The sequence below is a fragment of the Lissotriton vulgaris genome, chromosome 5, assembly GCF_964263255.1.
Source record: "Lissotriton vulgaris chromosome 5, aLisVul1.2, whole genome shotgun sequence".
Taxonomy (NCBI): domain Eukaryota; kingdom Metazoa; phylum Chordata; class Amphibia; order Caudata; family Salamandridae; genus Lissotriton; species Lissotriton vulgaris.
In genome coordinates, this window is record NC_141693.1 from 91882067 (window position 1) to 91904290 (window position 22224).

General features: G+C 43.7%; 1 protein-coding gene across 2 annotated transcripts in view; it reads right to left on the reverse strand.

Moving 5' to 3' along the window:
• FBXW2 (F-box and WD repeat domain containing 2) overlaps nucleotides 1-22224 on the reverse strand; it is a 186751-nt gene that overhangs the window by 58349 nt on the left and 106178 nt on the right. For both annotated transcript variants that reach the window (XM_086920956.1, XM_086920957.1), the window contains exon 6: nucleotides 20628-20714. In XM_086920956.1, the coding sequence (XP_086777082.1) occupies nucleotides 20628-20714 (87 nt within the window). The remainder of the gene's footprint in view (nucleotides 1-20627; nucleotides 20715-22224) is intronic.

A 22224-nucleotide genomic window follows, 5' to 3' on the forward strand; every position in this document is an offset into this window, starting at 1 on the left:
TGTTTCTCTAACGCCCCTATGGCTCCTGAAATACGGGAAACAACCATCTCAACGCATGCATTGACATCGCATGCACTGACAACGCACGCGACGGTACGACGCGTGCGTGGTCTATGCACGCCATTATGTCGCATGCGCATTTAGAACGCACGCATTCCCAACGCATGGGATGTAATGGCGGCGCATGCCATATTGTAGGGTAATGTGTCATGGTTTAAGGATTAGGGTTTAGGGTCGGGTGAATGGAAATGCGCATACGGCAAAAAATTGCTATGTAATAACATGCCTGTATGCGATGTAACTGTATTTCACATGCATGTATATACAAATGCGACGTAATGGTATGCGATGTGATTACTCACGATGTAAGGGCACATACGATGTATTAATTGCGATGTAAAGGCATGCGATGTGAGTGTTTGCGATGTATCGTTATACATCCCTGACATACATTTTAATAATGATGTCAGTGTCTGGGGCTTAGCTGGCAATTTGGCCCTTCCTATTACAGTAGTTAGTTTCCTTTTCCCCACAGTTTTGTCTGATAAAGATAAACTAAATGGGAACGTGCAATATATATGTACAAGTGAGTGTGACCATACAGGAGCTTTAAAAATTAAAATGTACTGATAATTAAATAGTTCTAAAACATTAAAATAATTAAAACAGTGAGTAAAACGCCCTGCTTTAATCCTGTTGAAAATAAGAGATACATTTCCAAAAATTCTTAACGTCGTCTTTTAGAGCACAACGTTTTTTTGCCCACCGGTCTTCAATTGTTTAAAATAATTTTTGATCCAGTTATTTTAAGGCCTTAAGTCACTTAATGCGGGGGTTAGCTTAACTATTTCGATTTGGAAGATAATGTTCACATCAGATGTTGATCCAACCCAGCTTCAGCACACTGCAGAGGTTTCCCTTTAAGTCTTTTTTTCCCCCTTAGGGAAGGCAAAAAGAAAGGCAGCTGATGGCTTTTATTAACTACTAGCAGAGATTCAGTAATAGTGCAGTGCAGCGAAGATAGTAACAGTTTCATCCGAAGGTTGTTTTCTTTTTTCCCAGCAAAACCCACCTGGTAGACAGCCACCTCTCAGTTCTTCATCTGGAAACAGTCCCCTATAATATTTACCATGAGGAAAATAAAATAAAAGAGGACCAACAGGAGTGGCCCAGCCCAGCCTCCTCCGGTCTCTGACGGACGTGGACAGGCCCACCCTTGGGCCAGGCTCTGGCCGGGCACGCTCCGGTTCGTCCTGCGCAGCGGGAGCCCTGGTCAATTTTGAAAGTGTCTCCGGGCGCGGAAATGTCAAAGCAAAGGATGGTGGGAGGTGTAGTCCTTCTCCTCGCTCCCACAGTGTGAACAGCAGCAACAGATGAGCGTTCCGCGCTGCAGGACCCCTGGCCGATTTTTAAAGCACCTCCAGGTGCGTAAATGTTGAAGCGGCACTGACCGCAGAGGATGGTGGGAGGTTTAGTCCTTTTCCTCACCCCCCACAGTGTGAACAGCAGCATCAGATGAGCATCCCGCGATGAGGGAGCCATAGCCGATTTTTAAAGCGCCTCCGGGTGAGGAATTGAAGAAGCGACACCGACCGCAGAGGATGGTGGGAGGTATAGTCCTTCTCCTTGCACCCACAGTGTAAACAGCAGCAACAGAGGGCTGTATTTTTTGTTTGTCCACTGTATCACACCGTAGAGCAAAATGGCTTAAACCAGTTTGCAAACAACTGGGAACACGCGGGGTCATGGCGAAACTCTATGCATTCTAAAATCGGACTCCAGTCCAGTGATAGCCGCTCAGTCACAAAGTTTTTGGGAATCAAGTGTGCAATTAGGAAGTCCTTGCTGAAAGAGTGAGACTGTTGCATATGTTATTGTGTATTCTCTTTAAAATAAAAAAGTATTTCTAATGTTTTAATCGCTTATCGGGCCACGTCGTCCATTTTGGAATAGGCATAGGCTTTTGATGGCTTGGATTCTTATGTGCATCTATGCTCAATATATTTTTCTAATGAATTTTAGATTATGGTTTGAAGGTATTTAGTCTGTTCTTTGTCGCTTGTATGAATTGTACTGCACTTGCACTTTTATGGTCTTCAGACCCATCTAAAGTTTTATGATGATGGTGTGGTATGATGATGGTGAGTACAAAGAAAAGCCAGTGCTACACATTAAGGTCATAGATGCAGATGCTTTACTGAGACGAGACAGCTGTACTTAGGGCTAGTAGTCCCACCTACCCTCACTTTCTCCCCTCTTTAACTTCTCTCTCGGTCATCTTTCACAAGTACAGTGTTACCCCCCTCTACTACGTTTGTGCACTCAATTACTCAAAATCTTCTCTATTGTTTTGTCTGCTCTTCGGCCAGACAGAGCCCATAGCACATATCTAGCTCTCTCTTGAAAAGATCAAGGAGGAGGCGCACTAGCTTTGAGTTCTTTGACACTCAGGTAAAGTCTGTGTAATGCAGTGGAGGAGGCCGCTGTCCTGAGACAGTGCAGCTGTGCAAGTTCAATCATTGTTGCAGGTCTATGGCTTATTGCATGACCCCTTCTGGGTTTCGGGTGAGTCGGTGGTGGCGGACTGTGTGATCAAGGGTCAAGGAGACGCTTTGCCGCTTACTCCAGGTAGGTGGAGTTCAAAGTCACAGTAGCTCAGTCTGCCCGGGCACAACTTCACAATGTTGCAGCGACACACAATGCGGTGGGGTGGTTCACTTGGGAACAACTGCACAATACTGCTGTGGTGTCAGCTGCGCAATGGGAGAAACCGTACTCTGGTCACTGCAGCACACAGATGGCTCTCCTTCCTCTTCCTGGACAGTTAGACCGTAAGCCCCTGGACATTCACACCTCCTGCACAGTTGGCAAGCTCCTTCCCTCTCTCATCAGGTGAATGTGCCCTCCATCTAAGAACCTGGCTGTCAAGGCAGACACCAGCTCTGGGTGCACTGCAGAGCACTCCCTTCTTTGAAAAAAAGAGAACTTGGAACTGGAACACTAGGGATTAAGAAAAAAGGTCTTCTCTTTCAAAAGGAAGATTAAATACTTTGACTCCTTCAGGTAAGCAGGTTAAATTCATACCAGTCTTTCCCCAGACAAGGAGGCTGCAGCTAAATGGCAACAAGGTAACAGATGTTTCGGTTCTGCCAGTGGTAGATGATGCTTCAATTCTTTTCCACGCTGTAGTGTAGATCCGGGGACAGTACTGGTCTGAATTCTGGTTTGGTGCCCATACACCATGTTTACAGTGAACAGATATACAAGCTATAGAAGCCTAGCTCTAGCCCTTTGACAATTATTGCAGAGTAGAAAATGAAGCCACTTTCACTTCTGGAATGGTCCTCGTATTGGAAGGTGCCTACACATAGGCTCAAAGGGGTGCCATCAGGTTACAGCAGTGCTCCTCTTGCTCCTGAAGCTCTGGGCATATATGTCTAGAGTAGTATATCTATGCATACAACTTCAACTGGCCATGTCGCACGCAGGGTGACCTAGAGGGGACAGAATCCTAGTGCAGCTCCCCTGCTAGGATGGTAGCTGAGCACAGGGGGCCACCATTGGTGGAGAGTGCTGGTCACCCCTCCTCAGGAGTGGCACCGTCTCTTAAAGAGCATTGTTTGGCAGGGCGAGGCCTCTTTGAGTATCAGCGTTATGCAATGGACATCATGGGTGCAGTGATCAGAGGGTCTCATGGAGTGGCTGAATCGCTTGTTAGGAGGTGAGCATAGAGTAAAAGGGGTTGGGGTGCAAAGGTCTTGCCCAAGGAGTGATACCAGCCAAGGCGCCTTTGTTGTAATCACATCCAGACCCAAGTGAAGGTAAGCACTGCTTGAGTTAGCGCTGGGCCTCAACATGTACTTTGTGCCCCACGATGTCCATACAGCAACATGGTAGTTTCCCCCTTCTGGATATGCCTCTGTCTGCTCATACACAGTTGTTCCCCCGCTGGCCACATATCGGGTGGGGTCTCTGGTACCTACTTAAGCAAGGATCATAGGTGCTAGTAGGTGGACGGGCACTCAACATCATGTCCGGCTCAAAGCACGGAATACCCCTCCCGTCTTGCTTTTTGATGCGCGGTCAGAGGGGATCAAGTCTTTCTGCAGAAGTTCCTCTTATGTGGTGGATGTTGTGGTCAGACTTCGTTTTGGCTGTTAGTCCCGGTGTTTTGCGCAATACGGTGATCAGCACCAAAGCTCACCAGGGTGCTACAATAGCTTTTTAAAGGTGAGGTTAATTAAGGGTTTAGTTGGCTGCCTGACCGGAAAAATGTAATTGGGTCCGAGAACATAGATAAAGGGCGCTTGATGGCCCCCTCTAATTTACTCTACCTTACTAATAATAATAATAATAATAATAAGCATTTATTAAGCGCCTGGCTGCACAAAACTGTGTGTCCCCGCGCTGACTGCAAATGCAAACCATCAAGAAGACCAAGAGTCGGGCGAATGGAGTTAATTTTTGGGAAATAGGTGAGTTTTGAGTCTGGCTCTGAACCTTACTCTGCAACTGGACTTCTAAAAGGACGCGCCTTATCACCCTGGGCTCTAGTTTGCTGTTCATTTGTGAAGTAGGTCTAGACGCAACATCCCCCATGCTGTCGACAAGTCACAGGGGTACATCAAAAGTATTTCCATATTTGTCCTGAAGTAACCACTGGCGATTAAAATGAATGAATAAATAAAACATCCTCGCTGCTTATCGAGCCAGGGATGATAGTTATAGTGCTCCATGCATTTGTCAATTAACTTGACAGTCTCACAGAAATAAATAATTGCAATGACGTTACTGGTGCAAAACACGTGAGGTACATGTATTTAGAGAGAGACAAAATGTTGCAAAATGCCAGAGATTTAAACGTGAACTGTCTTTCTCACAATGGCCTTTATAACCCACTTGGGGAGGGGTGAGACAACAAACAACAATGCGACCTTTAAGGCGCTCGAGCAAACACCAAGCACAGAGTGTAAGAAAGTAGCTCTGTATATACTGGACCAAAGTAAGGTACAGTGTGCACAGAGTCCACAGTCCCCAGAGGTATGGCAGAGGCTAAAGTTAGATATAACCTTATTCTCCAAAGTGGTAGCTTGGTTGAGCAGTAAGGCAGTATCAGAGGACAGTGTGAAGTATTTGTTGAACACACTCAGTCAGCAAATGGTCTCACACACTCAAGAACGGAACTCTAGGCCAATTGATTTGTATATACAAATATAGTTACTTTATTTTAGAACCACAGTAGGTCTCATAAATTCTTTCTCAGAATGAGATGTTGCAATTGAATACTTTCAAATAGCAGTTGACATTTAAATGCAATGGTTACAGTTGTTGCAATATGCAACACAGGTTTAACCCCAAATTATCATTGAGCTCAATAGAAGTTTTTAAATAAATGTAATAAAATAACTTTACGTATATTGTTCTAACTCAGGGCTGGATCCTGGATTCAGCCCTGGTGCATTTCCTGTAAACAGTTGAAAGAAATCGTTTTTGTTATACAGGCGATTTTGAAGGCAAATTTGTAAGTTTGGAAAATTGACACTTAGAAGATTTTCTGGTAAAAACCAGACAACGAATTACTATTGAGGAAAATTGGGTTAACAGTAAATCACGGTTATAATTACTTTTAAGATACTACCTACTACGCAAGCAACGGTTATGTATTATATATTTCACCCGAACCGGGTTGGCCAGACCACTAAATCTCGCCCATATCTTATGAGGCCCTGAAGATTCGCAGTCTGTTCCCTGCGATGAAACACGTGTTGGCCTGTACAGAGGAACATTAAACTGGTGGACAACACCAAGAACTTTACATCTCTTGAACTGTTATATTTGTACTATTGTTCTGTTACAAGGAAAGTCTTGATGTGCACAGTCAACTAGCCTAACGGAGATATAAAATTACCCAGACATTACTGATCGTGTCTAGTGCAGGGGCTTCGTTGTTTTTGTGCAATTTGTGTGGATCTCCTTGGTCCAACCTTGAGCGGTTGTGAGGGATTACCGCCCGCCCTTTTGCCTAGACTTTTTGTACTTGATGATACTAGACACATTGCGGTTACTCAGGCGTGCGCCTAGTCATTTCTGGAACCCCCCAAATACCCTCCCAGCTGTATAACCAAACAACAAATAATTACTTTTCAGGTTCAGTGCTGGGCTGAAAGGTACAGCACTGGGATCTCTCCTGATAACAGGCGAGTAATTCGGAATACGTTGATCGGCCGATTTTTTGTGAATATTTTAAAGTTTCAAAACGAAATTCTGAGTGAAACCCAGCCAATGTTACCCTATGGAGAAAAGGAAGTTATCGATCTTTGGGTTAGTACTAGGCAGGCAGAGTTAAGGTTCTGGGGGTAGACTCAGGGGTCTCCCAGGGTCAGGTAAGTACAGTTGTTACACCCTCAGCGGCACATGGGCAGCCGGGTGCAGAGTGAGTAGGCCCAATGTTATCCTATGGAGGATAGGGATCCTTCAGTTGGTGGCTGCCAGCAGACAGACCACGCAGCTGTGGGAGCTGAGCTCCTGGTCACTTACACAGGGCAAGTGGGGAAATAGAGTAGGGTAGTTGCTGCACTTCCAGCGGCACTTGGGCAGCTGGGTGCAGGGTGCTTTTGGGCCTTCGGACGCCCAATGTTATTCAATGGGAGACTTGGAAGTTGAACAAAGGCTGCAGGCTCGGGGACGGAAATAATACTAATTAATAAAGGTACAGTAGGTAGGTTAACAAAAAGGTTAATAAACAAATAATCAAGAAATAGCATCCTAAGGAGATTTAAGTTCAGATAAACAGGGCTATTAGTAACCTGTTCCAAGTTGAGAAAGCCGTCAACAGTCAGCTCGCCGCCTTCCTTGAATCCAACAATTCCCTCGACCCCTCACAGTCCGGCTTCAGAGCCAAACACAGCACCGAAACCACCCTCATCGCAGCTACAGACGACATCAGAACACTACTGGACAACGGAGAGACAGTCGCCCTCATCTTACTCGACCTCTCCGCCGCCTTCGACACGGTCTGTCATAGCACCCTCATACAATGCCTCAACAACGTCGGAATACAAGGAAAAGCTCTGGATTGGATCATCTCGTTCCTCACCGGGAGAACCCAAAGAGTCCGCCTCCCCCCATTCAAATCAGAGGCCACCGAAGTCATCTGCGGCGTACCACAAGGATCATCACTCAGTCCCACCCTCTTCAACGTCTACATGAGTCCCCTCGCTTCCATCGCAAGACAACACAACCTCAACATCATTTCCTACGCAGACGACACCCAGCTGATCCTCTCCCTTACCAAAGACCCAAACACCGCCAAAACCAATCTACACGAAGGAATGAAAGAAGTAGCCGAATGGATGAAGAACAGCCGCTTAAAACTGAATTCAGACAAAACGGAAGTTCTCATCCTAGGATCATCCCCCTCATCCTGGGACGACTCATGGTGGCCACCGGCCCTAGGTACAGCACCCATACCTACAGATCACGCACGTAACCTGGGATTCATGCTGGCCTCCTCCCTCTCAATGGCCAGACAAGTCAACGCCCTCTCATCATAATGCTTCAACATCCTACGCATGCTCAAAAAAATCTTCCGTTGGATCCCCACCGAAACAAGAAAAACAGTCACCCACGCACTGGTCACTAGCCGACTGGACTACGAAAATACCCTTTACGCCGGAACCACTACCAAACTACAGAAAGAACTCCAACACATCCAAAACGCCTCAGCCAGACTCATACTGGACATCCCCCGTCAGGCTCACATGTCCGGTCACCTGAAAGACCTTCATTGGCTCCCCATCAACACGAGAATAATGTTCCGTCTCCTCACCCACGCACACAAGGCCCTCTACGACCTAGGACCCGAATGCCTCAACACAAGACTGTCCTTCTACACACCCACCCTCCAACTACGATCATCCAATCAGGCACTCGCCGCAATTCCGCGCATCCACAAATCCACCATGGGAGGAAGATCCTTCTCCTACTTAGCGGCCAAGACCTGGAACTCTCTCCCCACTCACCTCCGCCTTACACAGAACCACCTCTCCTTCAGAAAACAACTAAAAACCTGGCTTTTCGATAAATAATTCACCTCCCTCCCTCAAGCGCCTTGAGACCCTCTGGGTGAGTAGCGCGCTATATAAATTCCTGAACTTGAACTTGAACTACCAGTGAATAACTTTATCCGGATGCAATGTGGGGGAGGGGACTGCTAAAGCAGCTTGGGTTTCAAATCTTACGATGAATGTTTCTGTGCACACCCTTAAGTTGGACTGTGAGATGCATCACACCCTTCTGGGTAAAAGGATAAATTCAAGTTTCCCAATAAAGCATGCTATGTCACAACAGGGATCATTATACTACTTTCTCCTCTGACACTGGTGCTGGCTGCTATGGAACTGCACCGATGGTAGAACTGTTTTTGGTGATCTGAGGGTAGTTTACACACAATGAGTTACACAGGGCATGGAGATGTAAATAGTCGATGTTTTAAAAAGGACAATATCAACTTGCATAGTTTACGTTACAGGCCCACATGGCAGGTCACCCTCTAGACTACCCCATTCATACCTGCTTGCCCATAGGAATGAAAGGCACTCTCTTAAGGACCGACTTAGATTTAGTGCAAAGGGCTAAAAAGAAAAATATTCACTCAACCGGAGACAACATCACCTTTAAACCATTAAATAAGGTTTATGTGGTCCTGAACCACAAAGAAGGGTTGCCATATAGTCATCAGGTGCAAATCATTTTATGCTGTACTTGCAGTTAGTATATTTTGTTATAAAGGACAATCAAGGAATCCCCCAAAATGCTGCCAGCTCATCATCTGGGAAGGATCGGGTAATGCCCTTATGGCTGGAGTATATTTAATTCACACTGTCGACTACGGAATTACCAAGATATTGTGTGCTAGGCAATAGCAATGCATTAGAAAGAATGTACATATGGTTACAGTGACATTCACTGTATTTAGGAGATAAAGTGTGCAAGGTTTGATGCAGTGAACTGCAAAGAAGGCACAGGTGATTATATGTTGTGTTCATACTCAACCTATAAAGATTATTGCCATTGCATTCTGTGACAAGAATCATAGAGCTGGAAGTGTATCATGTTTCTGGCAATGGAAAGTGAATCCCTATGGGATAGGCTGAAGTATGAATCTCCAAAGTATTGTCTGAAAGGTTTGTTGCAGTGCATTACAAGAATTTACCAATTGATTCTGTACTGTTCAGATCCCAATCTGAAAGGTGGGCTGACATTGCATCTTCTGGTGAAAATTTGGCAATGGTGGTAATGCTGTCATTTTATGTTTTAGCAGTGATGCCAGAAACACTGGAATTGTTGTATTTTATTGTGGCAGAGATGTTACAATTGTAAGGGTCCTCTCATCCTCAAAGAGTTAGGGGTAGCAATGATAAGTACCTTTCTGAAGATCTCAGGATCATTTCATTTGAAATCATTCATTCATTTCATTTGAATTGATTTCATGGTCTTGGGCTGCTAGCTATTTCTGACAGAAGCACTGTTGCCTTCACACATATTCTTCTTTAGGTAAACCTTACCAGACTCACTCTATTATAGTGTATGTCCTGGTTTAAACGGTTATGTTGTGTCTCACTTTCTCAGGAATCATGCCTTCCAATAAATACCAAGTCAGATCGGTCCCAATTGAACTGTTCCTCAGTAGGAGGTAGCTGTGCACAAGGAGCCTATTTTTAAGATGGGCAGGGTTAATCATACCGCATGCCAATCACAGGGCACTGAATTAGAGGGAAATACCCTTCCTCTTTCCATTAGTTTATCAGAAGCAACCGTTTCCGAGGTGACGAGGGAACAGAACAACAAACAGAATATAAAAAAACACTTTTGCAGTACTTTTTTCCCCAGAGAAACTAACCATCTTTAAATGCTCTGGAATACCAGAAACATCATCTGCATAATCTAGAAGGAGTTTCAATAACTGGCAGAGTTGGTTGTGAAAAAGCTTAAATGTGTATATTTTGCTTTAAAACTACAGAGACAGCCGACGCCATGGTGGATCACCAACTGCAATCTTGTTTATCAGTCCAGTGACTGTACTCAGACCTGCGCAGGTATTTCACTTATGACTTATACAGACTCATTCTCACGTTTGGCATCTCTAAACCAGGAGTTATAATTGGCTAGCTAGGTATTCTTAAAAGTTTACACTCTTTGTATCTTTTTCAAGGTTCTTTTGTATTTGTCTCATGAAAAAGCTGCACACTTGCTAATGGGTAAGGAACTTATATAGTTGTGGGCTTTAACAGCTTTTGAGGTTAGCACCATAGTAAATCCCATAATCCCTCACATTACCAGGATTTGGTCACACAAGATTCTCTCCACTAGGGTGAATTGTATGTACTGGCAGATTCTGTTTGAAAGGATAAAAGTCACAATTACCTATTCTGTTAATCAAAGTTTTGGTTTCTGTTGAGTACTTCATTCTAAGCAATGCAAATAGAAAACCTATAAAAAGTAATTAAAAAGGAGTGAGATTAGCATTAGATAATCACTGATAGACGGGTAGATAAATAAATGCAATTATAAAGAGATGACATTCAGAGGGTCCCTTTAAGAAAAAGATTCATTTTCAGATCAGCTCTTCTCCACCCACCTGCAGTCTAATCAAAGAGGTGGAGAACCCTTGCCAGTTGGGTCGGAGTTCCGTGAACTTTTTTCCACTGGCAACGACACAGCACCCCTTTCAAATATTTTTAGACTATAATATAAGCCTTCCTACCAAGGATAGCCGGAAGAGGTGGAGCCATGCCACGGGTGCCATTTGCCGTAGCACTCTTGGCGTTCTCAAAGCAGATACTTTGGTGGAGAGAAGCTGTGGTTTAAGGTGACAAAGCACATCACCTTATGCTGTTAAACTAGTTGAGCTCCTCTTGTATTTCTGGTGACCGAAATGTAGCATGAGCTCCTCTTTTTTTCATCAATATATTGCTGATATAACAATACATTGGCATACTGATAGTGTTTCCGATAGGCCGGTTAAGAAGGGTGAGTATACCCAAGTGTTTTTTCGCATGCAGTAGCTTAGCTTCTGAATGCGATGCATTAACCTGTACATTTTGCAGAAGTATGTCATGGGAGAACTCCTTTTCTGTTACCGCCTTGAAGAATGCCCAGGACCTGTTGTGGCCAATAGAGTAGGGCAGAAACATATTGATAATTATAAGTGAGTGTTAGAATTGGCGGTCTCCAGCTGGCAGAGGCCAAGGCTTCTGACCAAAAAGGGACCCTCTCCTCCAGTCAGGGCCAGGTGGACACACGTTAGTACATAGTCCCTGCTCACCCCCTTGGTAGCTTGGCAGAGCAGACAGGCTTATCTCCAGGGCAATGTGTAAAGTATTTGCACCAACACCTTCTGTAATTATAATGGACACCACAAACGGACACCACACAGGTATAATGTAAAAATTATATTTTTATATACTTTTAGGCAGACTTAAAACGGACATAAACCCACATAAAATATGCTTCTTGAAACAAAAGGACTCTTACGGTAGAAAGTGTTCCTGACAGGTAACAAGAGTCTGTTGCAAAAGGTTGATCAATTCACGAGTTCGCAATGTAGCCACCTCTGTGGGATTTCTCAGGCTCTCTGGCGCCCCCTCCCCTACTCCGGGGTTAGATCAGGACTGCCCCCGGTAATTGGGTTGCCTGTTCGAGGCTCTGTCATGTCGGGGAGCCTCTCGGCAGGAGTCCCAGTACCACGCTGTTCTGGCGCCTAGTACCGGACTCCGGGATGGAACCAGCAATAAAGGGCGGAGGTAGGGGGCGGTTTCCGAGGGCCCCTGTAGGTGCAGGCACTGGCGGTGGAGCCGCGGGCCGGAGAACACAGCAGATGTCCCGTGGGCAGTTAACCCGGTAAGGCGCTCGGAGACACAGGGGGCAGCGCGCTCTTACCGGAGGAATCGGAGGTCTTGGCTACGGCAGCTCGGGTCCCTGAGGGCTCAGTCGGTCCCGTCAACTGGGCAGCCAATCCGCAAGGGGCTCTCGGGGATTCCGATGACGTGGTGATGATTCGGCCACTCCCAGCGCAGCTCCCAGGAAGCCCTTGGTGACGCTGGTAACCGGGAAACGCTGAACCAATCCTTGCGCGGCGATTTGGGTGAGCCCCCGCTCGGCTTCTCGGAGCACTTTACTTTCGGCGATCTTAGCACTGGGGGCACCTCGGGACGCCGGGTTTTCACGGCAAGAGGCAGGGGCCCACGGCGCTTCTGTCAGGACACAGAAGAGCGGCCACCCTGGCTCTGGCGGTGCCTTGTATGGTTGAGCTTGGGGAGAGAGAGCATGAGCCGGCGGGCTCACGCAGCACTCACTCTCTCCCGGTCAGTTGTAGTCAAAAAGACGCTCCCCCCACACACAGCAAGGAGGGAGGGAGTGCGATGACAATGGCAGAGTTTCTTTGTCCCTGAACTCTGGGATCAGGAGGCTAGCTCTTCTTCTAGCCCTTGGAGAGTTCTTCTTGGCAGGAGGGGGGCCAAGCACACAGCACAGTCCCCACGGTCCCTCTTAGGCAGGACAAGACAAGACAGTAGGTCAGCTTCCAGACACACAGCAATAGCAGCACTGTTCCTGGGGTCTTCTTACGGTGTCCTCTTCAGCAGGGATTCTCCTCTTCAGTAAGAAGTAGTCTGAGTCTAGTGTACACAGGTCTTTCCTTTATACAGCAAATTGTCTTTGATTCCTTTGAGGTTTTGTGATTTAAGCACGGGTCGTCCTTGTTCAGACTCTGGCAGGGGGAGTCTCTTGGTACTGGGGAATCTTTCCCTTTGAAGCAGGGAGGCTGGGACATCCGTCATCCAGCAGACAGGGGAGCTGGTATCGTAAATGGCAGGGCAAAGCCCAGCACCACTCCTCTCCCTAACCTTCAAGAGCAGCCAGCTATCACTCTACTGCTGGAGCTTTCCCAGACCCTGTCAAACTCCCCCTAGCTCGCACACCCAGGCAGGCCCCCAGTCAGACTGGACAAGGAAATAGCCACTTTCTAAAAGTGCTATTTTCAGACACAACATTTAAAAACCACCTATGCTAAAAGATGTATTATTGATTTCTGAATCCGGAGAAACCAGGTTTGGATTTTCTATCTTGCTCCTGGGGGAAGATAGGTAGGTACACATGAGACCCCACCCTCCCCTATTCTGTTCTATGGGCAAGATAACCTTGCTGTAGTGAAAAACGAATTTGGCAGTAGTTCACTACTAGGGCATGTCCCCTACATCAATACAGGCCCTACTAGCAGCAATTGCACTTTGGCACTGATCAGCAGTGGCAAAGTGCTCAAAGCATCTAAACCAGCAAAACGTAATCCAGCATAGAGTCAAAAACATAGGAGGTAGAGATCAAAAAGTCAGGGGAAACCACGCCAAGGATGCTAGGTCTAACAGTTAGGTTCATAGGACCACGATACAAATATTGCCCCTCTTATTAATAGTTTTAACTGTTCCCAGTCACCCCACGTATAAAGAGATACCTTGAGGTAACTGAGGAATTCTTAAAAGGAAAAATTAAACAACCCAAAAAACCCTCTAAAGAGCTCCCTGGAACATGGTTGAGCCCACCCTGACCTTTAGGAGTCAGGATGAACCTGATGATAAAGCATGCCAATACTATTGTGGGTGAGAGTTCTATATAAAAAAACGTTTGCCTTACCCCACCTTTAGATTAGGTGGAGTATAGGTTTTCCCTTGTTTCCCTATTAGATTATTTTCATTAGGGAGGATACCAATCGAGTCTCAGATAATCTGGACAGTTTAAAGAAATTCTCTACCCTCCCAGGATTGGGAGTTGCTCTCTTGATCCAAAATTGTTAAAACAAAACAAAAAACTTGCAAGCCACCAGACTCATGTAGAATTGGAGTCTGCTCTATCTTAAGGCGCTCATCCTAGTGAAACTGTAGGACTAAAGGAAATGGTAAACACTACCTCAGAATTCACTGCATAATATTATACTAGAACTGAAACTCTACGGGGGTCTTCTACTACGAAGGCATGTTTACTGAATTAAGAAAAAGAGACAGAAAAGGACAGCCCCTTTAAAGGTCTTCATGTGGTGCCTGTAATGAGGACAGGATGATTGCACCAGCAACACAGACTAAGTCACAATGGTAATGTCAGATTCAAATTCAGCCAAACTATCCGGGCATTGTCCAATATTTATCCATGGAAATAATTAGAAATAACGCAATCCCCAATCTCACAACAGTCACCCTTTAAAAACACTGACTTTTAAACTCATGAATTTAACTTCATGCCCAACATAATCAGAAATGCCATAAACATAAGAGAAACCATTTTAAGGCTAAACACAAAAACAAGGCAGAGACTGCCCTGGGTCAGCAAACAATATTGATACTGCTGAGAAGCTGACTACTGCTCAAACAATTCTGCTACTTCCACAAGTACTCCGAGAAATTGAGGATATCAAAACATCGCACGCGACAACTATCTCATTAGATCACTCTAGGATTGACAATATAAATAGACCGATTTCAGCGTTTGTTTACATCAGCTTGAAATTTTTGAATCACGACTTGCTGAAACAGAAGACACTCTACTGCAAGCTGAGAGCTTGTTATATACAAAGGAGATATCTAGACTCAAGTCAAAGGTTGAAGATCGGAGAACCAATGTTTGTGTGGTTGAGGTTCCTGAGAGGAACGAACACTGACAAAATAGAACTAATGTCCTTACACATCTCATTAAAAAATGTGGATCCCATCAACACCCCTTTTCTGTTCCACAACCTGGTGGTAGACCTTGCACAATATTAGTTAATTGTGTGGCCTAAAGGATCAAAGAAGCTATTCTAAGTAAAGGGACACACACACACACACACAAGCTTTTCGGTAATTTCTGAACTTTTGTATGATACATCCGAAAGAAATCTGAGCAGATGATTAAGAATATTAAAGTTCAAGGGTGACAAAGCACAACTCTTGCAAACTGCTAAGCTTAAAGCGCTTTGTGCCACTCACTTCTATGTTCCGTCAAAAAAGTCAGCAGCTTCGGATCGGTTAGCTGAAATTAATAACAAAGATTATAGAAGAACTGGTCTATTTATGTGTAGGTGTACTTTTTTTTTTAGAGGTGTATAATGCATATGAAAAGAAATATAAAAGACATGTGGGTTTAAGTACACATAGCTTAATACAAAAGTTTTTTTTCTTCATAACCTAGGTTGAGTTGTGTCCAACCCCTTCAGGCAGTGCAACATCTGTGCACCAAATGGTATGATGGTGGGGTAGTGCTTCTATAATGGGAAGAGTTGCGCACCCAGGGCACTTTAGTTCTAAAATTGTATTTTTAAATGTTTTCTTATAAGAGGGGTTATGGAGCTGTGGGGACTTGGGAGGGGCCTAATAGGGAGTCGCTGCTGGCCTCTAAGGGGAAAAAAAAGGAGAATGTGTTTTCAGTTTTTGTTCCAATTTGATTTGCTCATGATTTTTTTGTTTAAGGTAATAGTCTATTACAATTGTTAGTCTTAATGTAAAAGGTCTGAATAATAATCGTAAATTTACAGCATTTTTATTTTTATAGGTTAAAGGTTCGTAACCCAACAATAAATGTTCTCCAGGAAACTAATTTACTTGACAAGAAAAATAGAACATAATATGCTCATGGTAGGAACAAGCCTATTTTTGACTTTCATTTGTTTGGTTGAATTTTTTTTAAATACGAAAAACACAGAGTTAAAGCCGATGGGTAATTTCATAGCAGATAACTAGAGTGGATAGTAAATAGTTCCTAGTGCCCTGGTATTTACAACTAAGCTGCTGGTATCAGGCATTGATGTCGGATTCCGTTTTTGAAATTACTCATATTCAGACAAAATGGTTTAATTCAAACTGCATAGCTCCAAGTGATGGTGAATGGTTGGCAATTAATAATTTTCGCTAATTTTGTACTTCAAAGTTCCAAACTTCACCGGGTGGCATCCTTCAATAAATGAATGCTTCTTTATACCCAACTGAAACTTAATACATTTTCACCTCTGCTTTCGACTACTTCTCTCAAATGTCTCAATAATTCTTTAGGAGATTGGAGTTATAGGTTTTTGAATTCCCTCTCTTTATTAAACATTGGGAAAATATTTGACATTCTCTAAGCAAACAATTAGAGGTTTAATTAATACAATTGCTACTGAAAGAAATTTTTCATGGTCTTGCAGGATATATTCTAACAAAACAAGGTCAACTTATGATTTTAACACTATTTTGAACGCTTGATCACTTACTGCTACCCTATGAAAATCCTCAATTGACCCCATTTTCAATTAAAAGCGCAAGAAAATGGGCACGGTCATTAAGTGGGAGGATGTTCTATATTTGTGCAATCATAACGAGCTATTATATGACAAGATATGGTGCATTTCTAGCTAAAAAGTTATATTCCAGCCATTTTATTCATATTCTTGTTATAAGTTTTTCCTATATGATTTAACTTTTGTTCCATTTTTTAGTCTTTTTAATGAAACTGCTCTGTATTTCCATAATAAAAAAAAATAGAAAAGAAGATCTAACCAAAGGGGATCATGGGGTTACAGTGGTTTCTTTTGGGGAGAGGTTGACGGAGGACTATTGTGGATCATGCTCTCATGTGTAAGAGGAAACAAATAAAACATATGTAGCATGTTCGATCCCACTAGATCTATTCATGCAATAACAAGCGTAACATATGATAATATTCCTATAAAATTCTGCTAAAATGATAAGAGCAAAGGTCAAATTCCCCAGACCTCTCTGGTGGAAGATGCTTGATAAATTAGTGAGAGGTTTTTAAAGGTGACGGCCCCAGCCGCCTTTTAAAATGAAAATATGAGCCTAAATGGGAAATACAGATAGAGTTCCCAGATCGAAATATAGTGGAAAACTATAGTTTCAATCTAGTGCGACACAGTTCTAGGCCATCATATGAAGACCATGTACTTTCAAAGAGTGAGCACCAGGTAGTATGATACACAACAATGACTCTACACATGCATTCATATTGGGCCAGATCCGTAAAGGGCTTAGCACATTCAATTGTGGCTAGAAATTACAAAACACATGTGCGGGTAAAAACAAAGTCTTGATTATCAGAATAAGGAATTGTGATTTTTATCCTGGCAAACTGGATTTGCCAATTCATAAAATTCACCCTGCCAAGAGGGAATCTTGTGTGACCAAAGCCTGGTGAGGGTTTTTGGGATTTACCATGGTGCTAACCTCAAAAGCTATTAAACTCCACAAAACTACATAATTATGAATATTTATTAATGATGTGCAAATATTTTCACTTTCTGGAAATGCACTCAGACGAGGATAAGAGTCACCATTCCTTGCCCTGTTAATCAAGAATTTGATTTTACCCACACATTATTTTGTAAACCATAGTCACAATTACATGTGGTAAACCATTCAAGAATAAGGGCCAAGGTGAACACATGAGTAACGTCATAGCAGGAGCAATTGTGTTACCAAGGTGAAAGAGGGAAAAACCCACCCAAAGTAATGGAGGCGCAGGGAAGAGTTTTCTCCATTGTGAAAATGTCTTCCTCGTGGAGAAAACAAAAAGGCGTTTAATGATCAAATGCACATTTCTGTTCATTATACACCAATTACAATCCAGTGTGACGAACTATACTCTTGGAATTCTTTAAGAATTCAAAGAAAAAATGTATTTGCTTCAAAAGTAGTAGTAACCCTATGTGAGCAAGTTTCTAACCTTAATTTATTTTAAAAAGTCCTAATTTTTCTTTCTTTTATGCACACATTTAACAGGTTTCGAGGTTGTCAGAAAAGGGTGGTCATAAGCACATCCTTTTTTAATAAGACTCAGGAAGACGGTTTGATAAGTTCCTATTGTCATGAACAATGATACTTGTAGATGTAACTGTACCCATTTGGTGAATACAGGGATTCTTATTCCATACATCTATGAAATGATGGTCTGAGAAATGTATCTCTTACTGGTAAATGTTTTAACAGCAAACTTAAAAGGAAACAAAACTGCAACTGGTTAAAACATGAAATATAGACCATTGCTTTACTCTAGGAGGCACACCAAGCAAGTAGAAAAGCAGAAAAACCTAAAAGCAATTCTATGGAGAATTCCCACCATACAGCAGGTACAAGGGAGAAAGATGCAACAATAAAATATTAATAAAGAGGTGGTGGACTTGGCCCTTTTTGCAGGGCTATCCCCAAACTTTTTGCTTCTTTTGCCTTTTTTTCCTGACCTGTTGTTGTTGGTTATAGGATTCTGGGCACTTAGCCACTGCTAATCAGTGTTAAAGTGCATATGCTCTCTGTGTAAATTGTGAACATGATTTGTTATTCATGATTGGCATATTTGATTTACTGGTAAGCCCCTAGCAAAGAGTACCGAATGTGCTAGGGGCTGTAAATGCTACTAGGGGGCCTGCAGCACTGATTTTGCCACCCACATCAGTAGCTCTGAAAAGGCAACTCAGACATGCCACTGCAGTGCCTGTGCCCAGATTGTTAACTGCCATGTCGACCAGGCAAGTGCACCCACTTGCCAGGGCCTACCCTTCCATTTTCTTACATGTTAGTTACCCCTAAGGTGGGCCCAAGGTATCCCTGTGGGCAGGGTGCAGTGTATGTGAAAGGTAGGATATGCGGTGGTGTGTGCAGCATGTCCTGTTAATGAAATATTGCCAATTTCATTTTTCACTATTGCAAGTCTACCTGCTCCCATAGGATCAAATAGACAGTTTGCTTATAACATCTTATAAACATAACTACCCCTGGGAACCAGGTAGGAAATTAAAGTTTAGTATGCCTGAACTCAGAATGTTATAATGCATCTTTGAGTGAAGGTGTTTTTTTCATTCTGTGTTTGAATATATATTAGTTTTAGAAAGTAGGTATTGTCTTGCTTAGCCCAGTTTGCCTTTCCTCGGATGTGTACTGACTGTCTGGCTTTGGGGGTGACAGGGGCAGGGGAGGTGCAGTGGCTTCAGAGAGCCTGAGGAGTCCAGCTGGGCTGAATAGCCCTGGGCTGCATTCAGAGTAGTGGTAGGTTTCACTAGCAACTGAATAGGCCCGGTCTGCATTTAGAGTACGGGGAGGAGATTCCTTTCACACATGAATGGGCCTGGTCTGCCAGAGACAGTGCTGTCTCCGCCTCCTGCTGGGCAGCTACAATGAGAGGACGGAACTGGTTCTGGTTGGGCGCCAGGTTTCTCTGCCTGAGAGAACAAAGGAATTTGGCGTATAAATACTGGGGCCAAGACCCCGTAACTTTAGAACTCTTTTGGACCAAGAAGACTGCCAAGAAGAATAGTGGAGAAGCTGTGAAGAGGAACTACCACTTCTCCAAAAGTTTGAGGTAGAGCTTGTCCCCCTGTTTGAATAGTCTCAGGAACAGCAAATACTTAAATCTCTTCTGCCATCAGCACTGGGGACTCTGTGTTTTGTGCTGCAATAGAAGAAAAAGCAACCTGACACCGCCAACAAAGCCGCAGCTGTCTCTGTGTCCTGAGGGCACTGCCATACTTTGCACCGCAACCCTGGGCTCACCTACAATGCCACCGGAAGCTACCACTGAGCCGCTGCTTGCACCGCAAACTGTGGGAACCGCACTCCGCTGCGCCGCACTTCACGCCGTCGCCCTGGTATCCCTGATGATGCCGCTCCACGCTGACATCGACGCCGCTGCTTGCACCGTGGTTCGAGGGCACCTCTCATTAATTACACAATGCACCGTCCTCTACCCAAACCGCAGCCTTGGTCCACCGACACTGGCACCATTAACATCTTAATAAACAGGGCTCTCACTTCCACAGTTACCAAGGTTTTGATGGATGGTGAAGGAAATGTAGTGCTAATAGCTTATCATCTGCCAAGTAAGAAACTTGGATTAAGTTCATTACACTATTATTCATCAATGAAAATTTTCTCCTTTTTGAAATTTGAGATAAAACATATTCTTAAGACACGTTGCTTGTATTTGGCACGACTGACTAGTTGTTCAAACTGCATTTAAAAGCAAGATAATAAATATATCAGTGTGTGCTATGTGCACCACATATTGGTCAGACTCCATCATCATATAATCTTGGACACATCTGTGTGTTGTATTGGTTAGTATTTTTCTATTCTGACAATTATTTTGATTTGTTTTCCATTTATAACAATCATTGTTAACCCCTTTACCGCGGCTGAAATTCCGCCGCATTACAGCGATTTTGAAGAGTGGGCGGGGCCGCGTCAGCCAATGGAAGTGCGCAGCACTACGGATGTAGTGCTCGCAACAGCGTTGGCCGACCGAAGCAGCGAACGGGTTAATTACATGTGTATAGAGAAAATGAAACAATTTGTATTTTCTTAATGGTTTTACGTGGAAAAATCATTAACAGTACATTTGTTTTCCTTAGCACAATCAGAAAAGTGGTTAGCTATTTATTTACTTCCTTACTTTGACAATACTACAATACTGGTCATCTATAAACTTGTTTGAATGTTCTCGAAGTAGGCTTTGTTGAGCCATACTACTTGGATAGGTTGATGAAATCTGTATGTTGAATTCAAATTATCAACACATTAAATAAAAATAAATTAAATAAAAGACCACTAATCACATACCTTGATTTCATATTTATCAGCACTTAGAAGAATATAATCTCCAGGATTGTGCATGAGAGATTTTACTTCACACTTCTGCAAAACTACCTATAATGAAAAAATATAATTGTTTGACCAAAGTGTGGCAACTTCAAAGAAACGGTTAATACAGATAAAAATGTATGTGAAACTACTTTCAAGATTTGGTTTAATATAATGGTCGTACAATAATGTACTATTCTTTTTTTCTTTTTATTAACTTTCTATTAACGTTTTCAAAGCAATCAACAATACAGCACTGCGGAGGAGGAAGAGACAGGTGTACATTGAAATATATCTTAGGCGAGTCAAGGGGATAATGCAAAACATCAATAGTAGCATTCCATTTCTCTCCATTCTCCTGCGCAGGGGATTGCTTACCCCCTATGTAATCCATAACCACATCAAGTCTCTTATAGTACATGAATTATATCCTCCATCCGGTCTATCAATCACTTTCAGAGTCACATTCATGTTCAAGACGCTGACCATCAATCTCTGGACCCAAGAACCCTGCAAACACAGCACTCCACAAAGCAATATCCTCTTCTACCGTCTCATCTCTCCTACTGAGTCTCATATGTGCTTCCTCCGAGACGGCCCATTCCAGAACATTGATGCGCCAATGTTCAAAGTCGAGAGCCTTCTGATCTAACCCAGTAATAGCTACACATCTTCAGGCCCGTCGTTCTGGTCCCAGGCTTTACAGCGCCAAGATGCTCCCTTGGAAGCGAACGTTTGCGCTCTAGAAATACCCATCCAATATCCAATAGCCAGGACCAAGGCCAACTGCAAAAATCTGTAGAATATTTTCTTCCCCTTTGGCCTCACAACATTACCCAAAAGGCAGCAAGCTGGGATGAAATCAAATGTAATCTGCACTACCTTTCGGATTTCTGCGAAACCAAAGGGGATGACGGACGGAGTTTTGAACATTGCAAGCACTCACCCCCAATCAACTGCTCTGGGTTTAATCCATCATCATTCTTTAGCTCACTCCGCCTCCCAAGTTCAGACATGGCCATATGCAAATCGGTCTGACCCTGTGCCTCATGGGAACAGTCCAGCCCGAACTGCCAAGCCATGTCTTCCCTGGACCGGAAACAAGGATCCTGGGACCGGTTTCGGATTCATAATCCTCATCAGCCAGGCTATCTTGAATCCAGTGGCAAAGTGAGCAAGAGACTCACGTCTGAGCAGACCCTGCCAACTTAGGGCGAACAAAGCGATACAAAAGGGGATGATGGACGGAGCGTTTGAGCAAATCAAACACTCACCCCCAGTCAACTGATCTGGGTTTAATCCATCACCATTCTTTAGCTCACTCTGACACCCCAGACAGGGCCATATGCAAATCAGTCTGACCCTGTGCCTCATGGGAACAGTTCAGCCCGAACTGCCAAGCCATGTCTTCCCTGGACCGGAAACAAGCATCCTGCAGTTGGGCAGCATAATAATATAAGCCAAGGCGCGGGACCTCGAGTACCCCATTTGAATATCACTTGGTCAAAGTCAACGCCACTCTGCTACGTTTTTCACCCCACAAGAGAGCGATAAGGATGGTATCCATCTGTCGAAA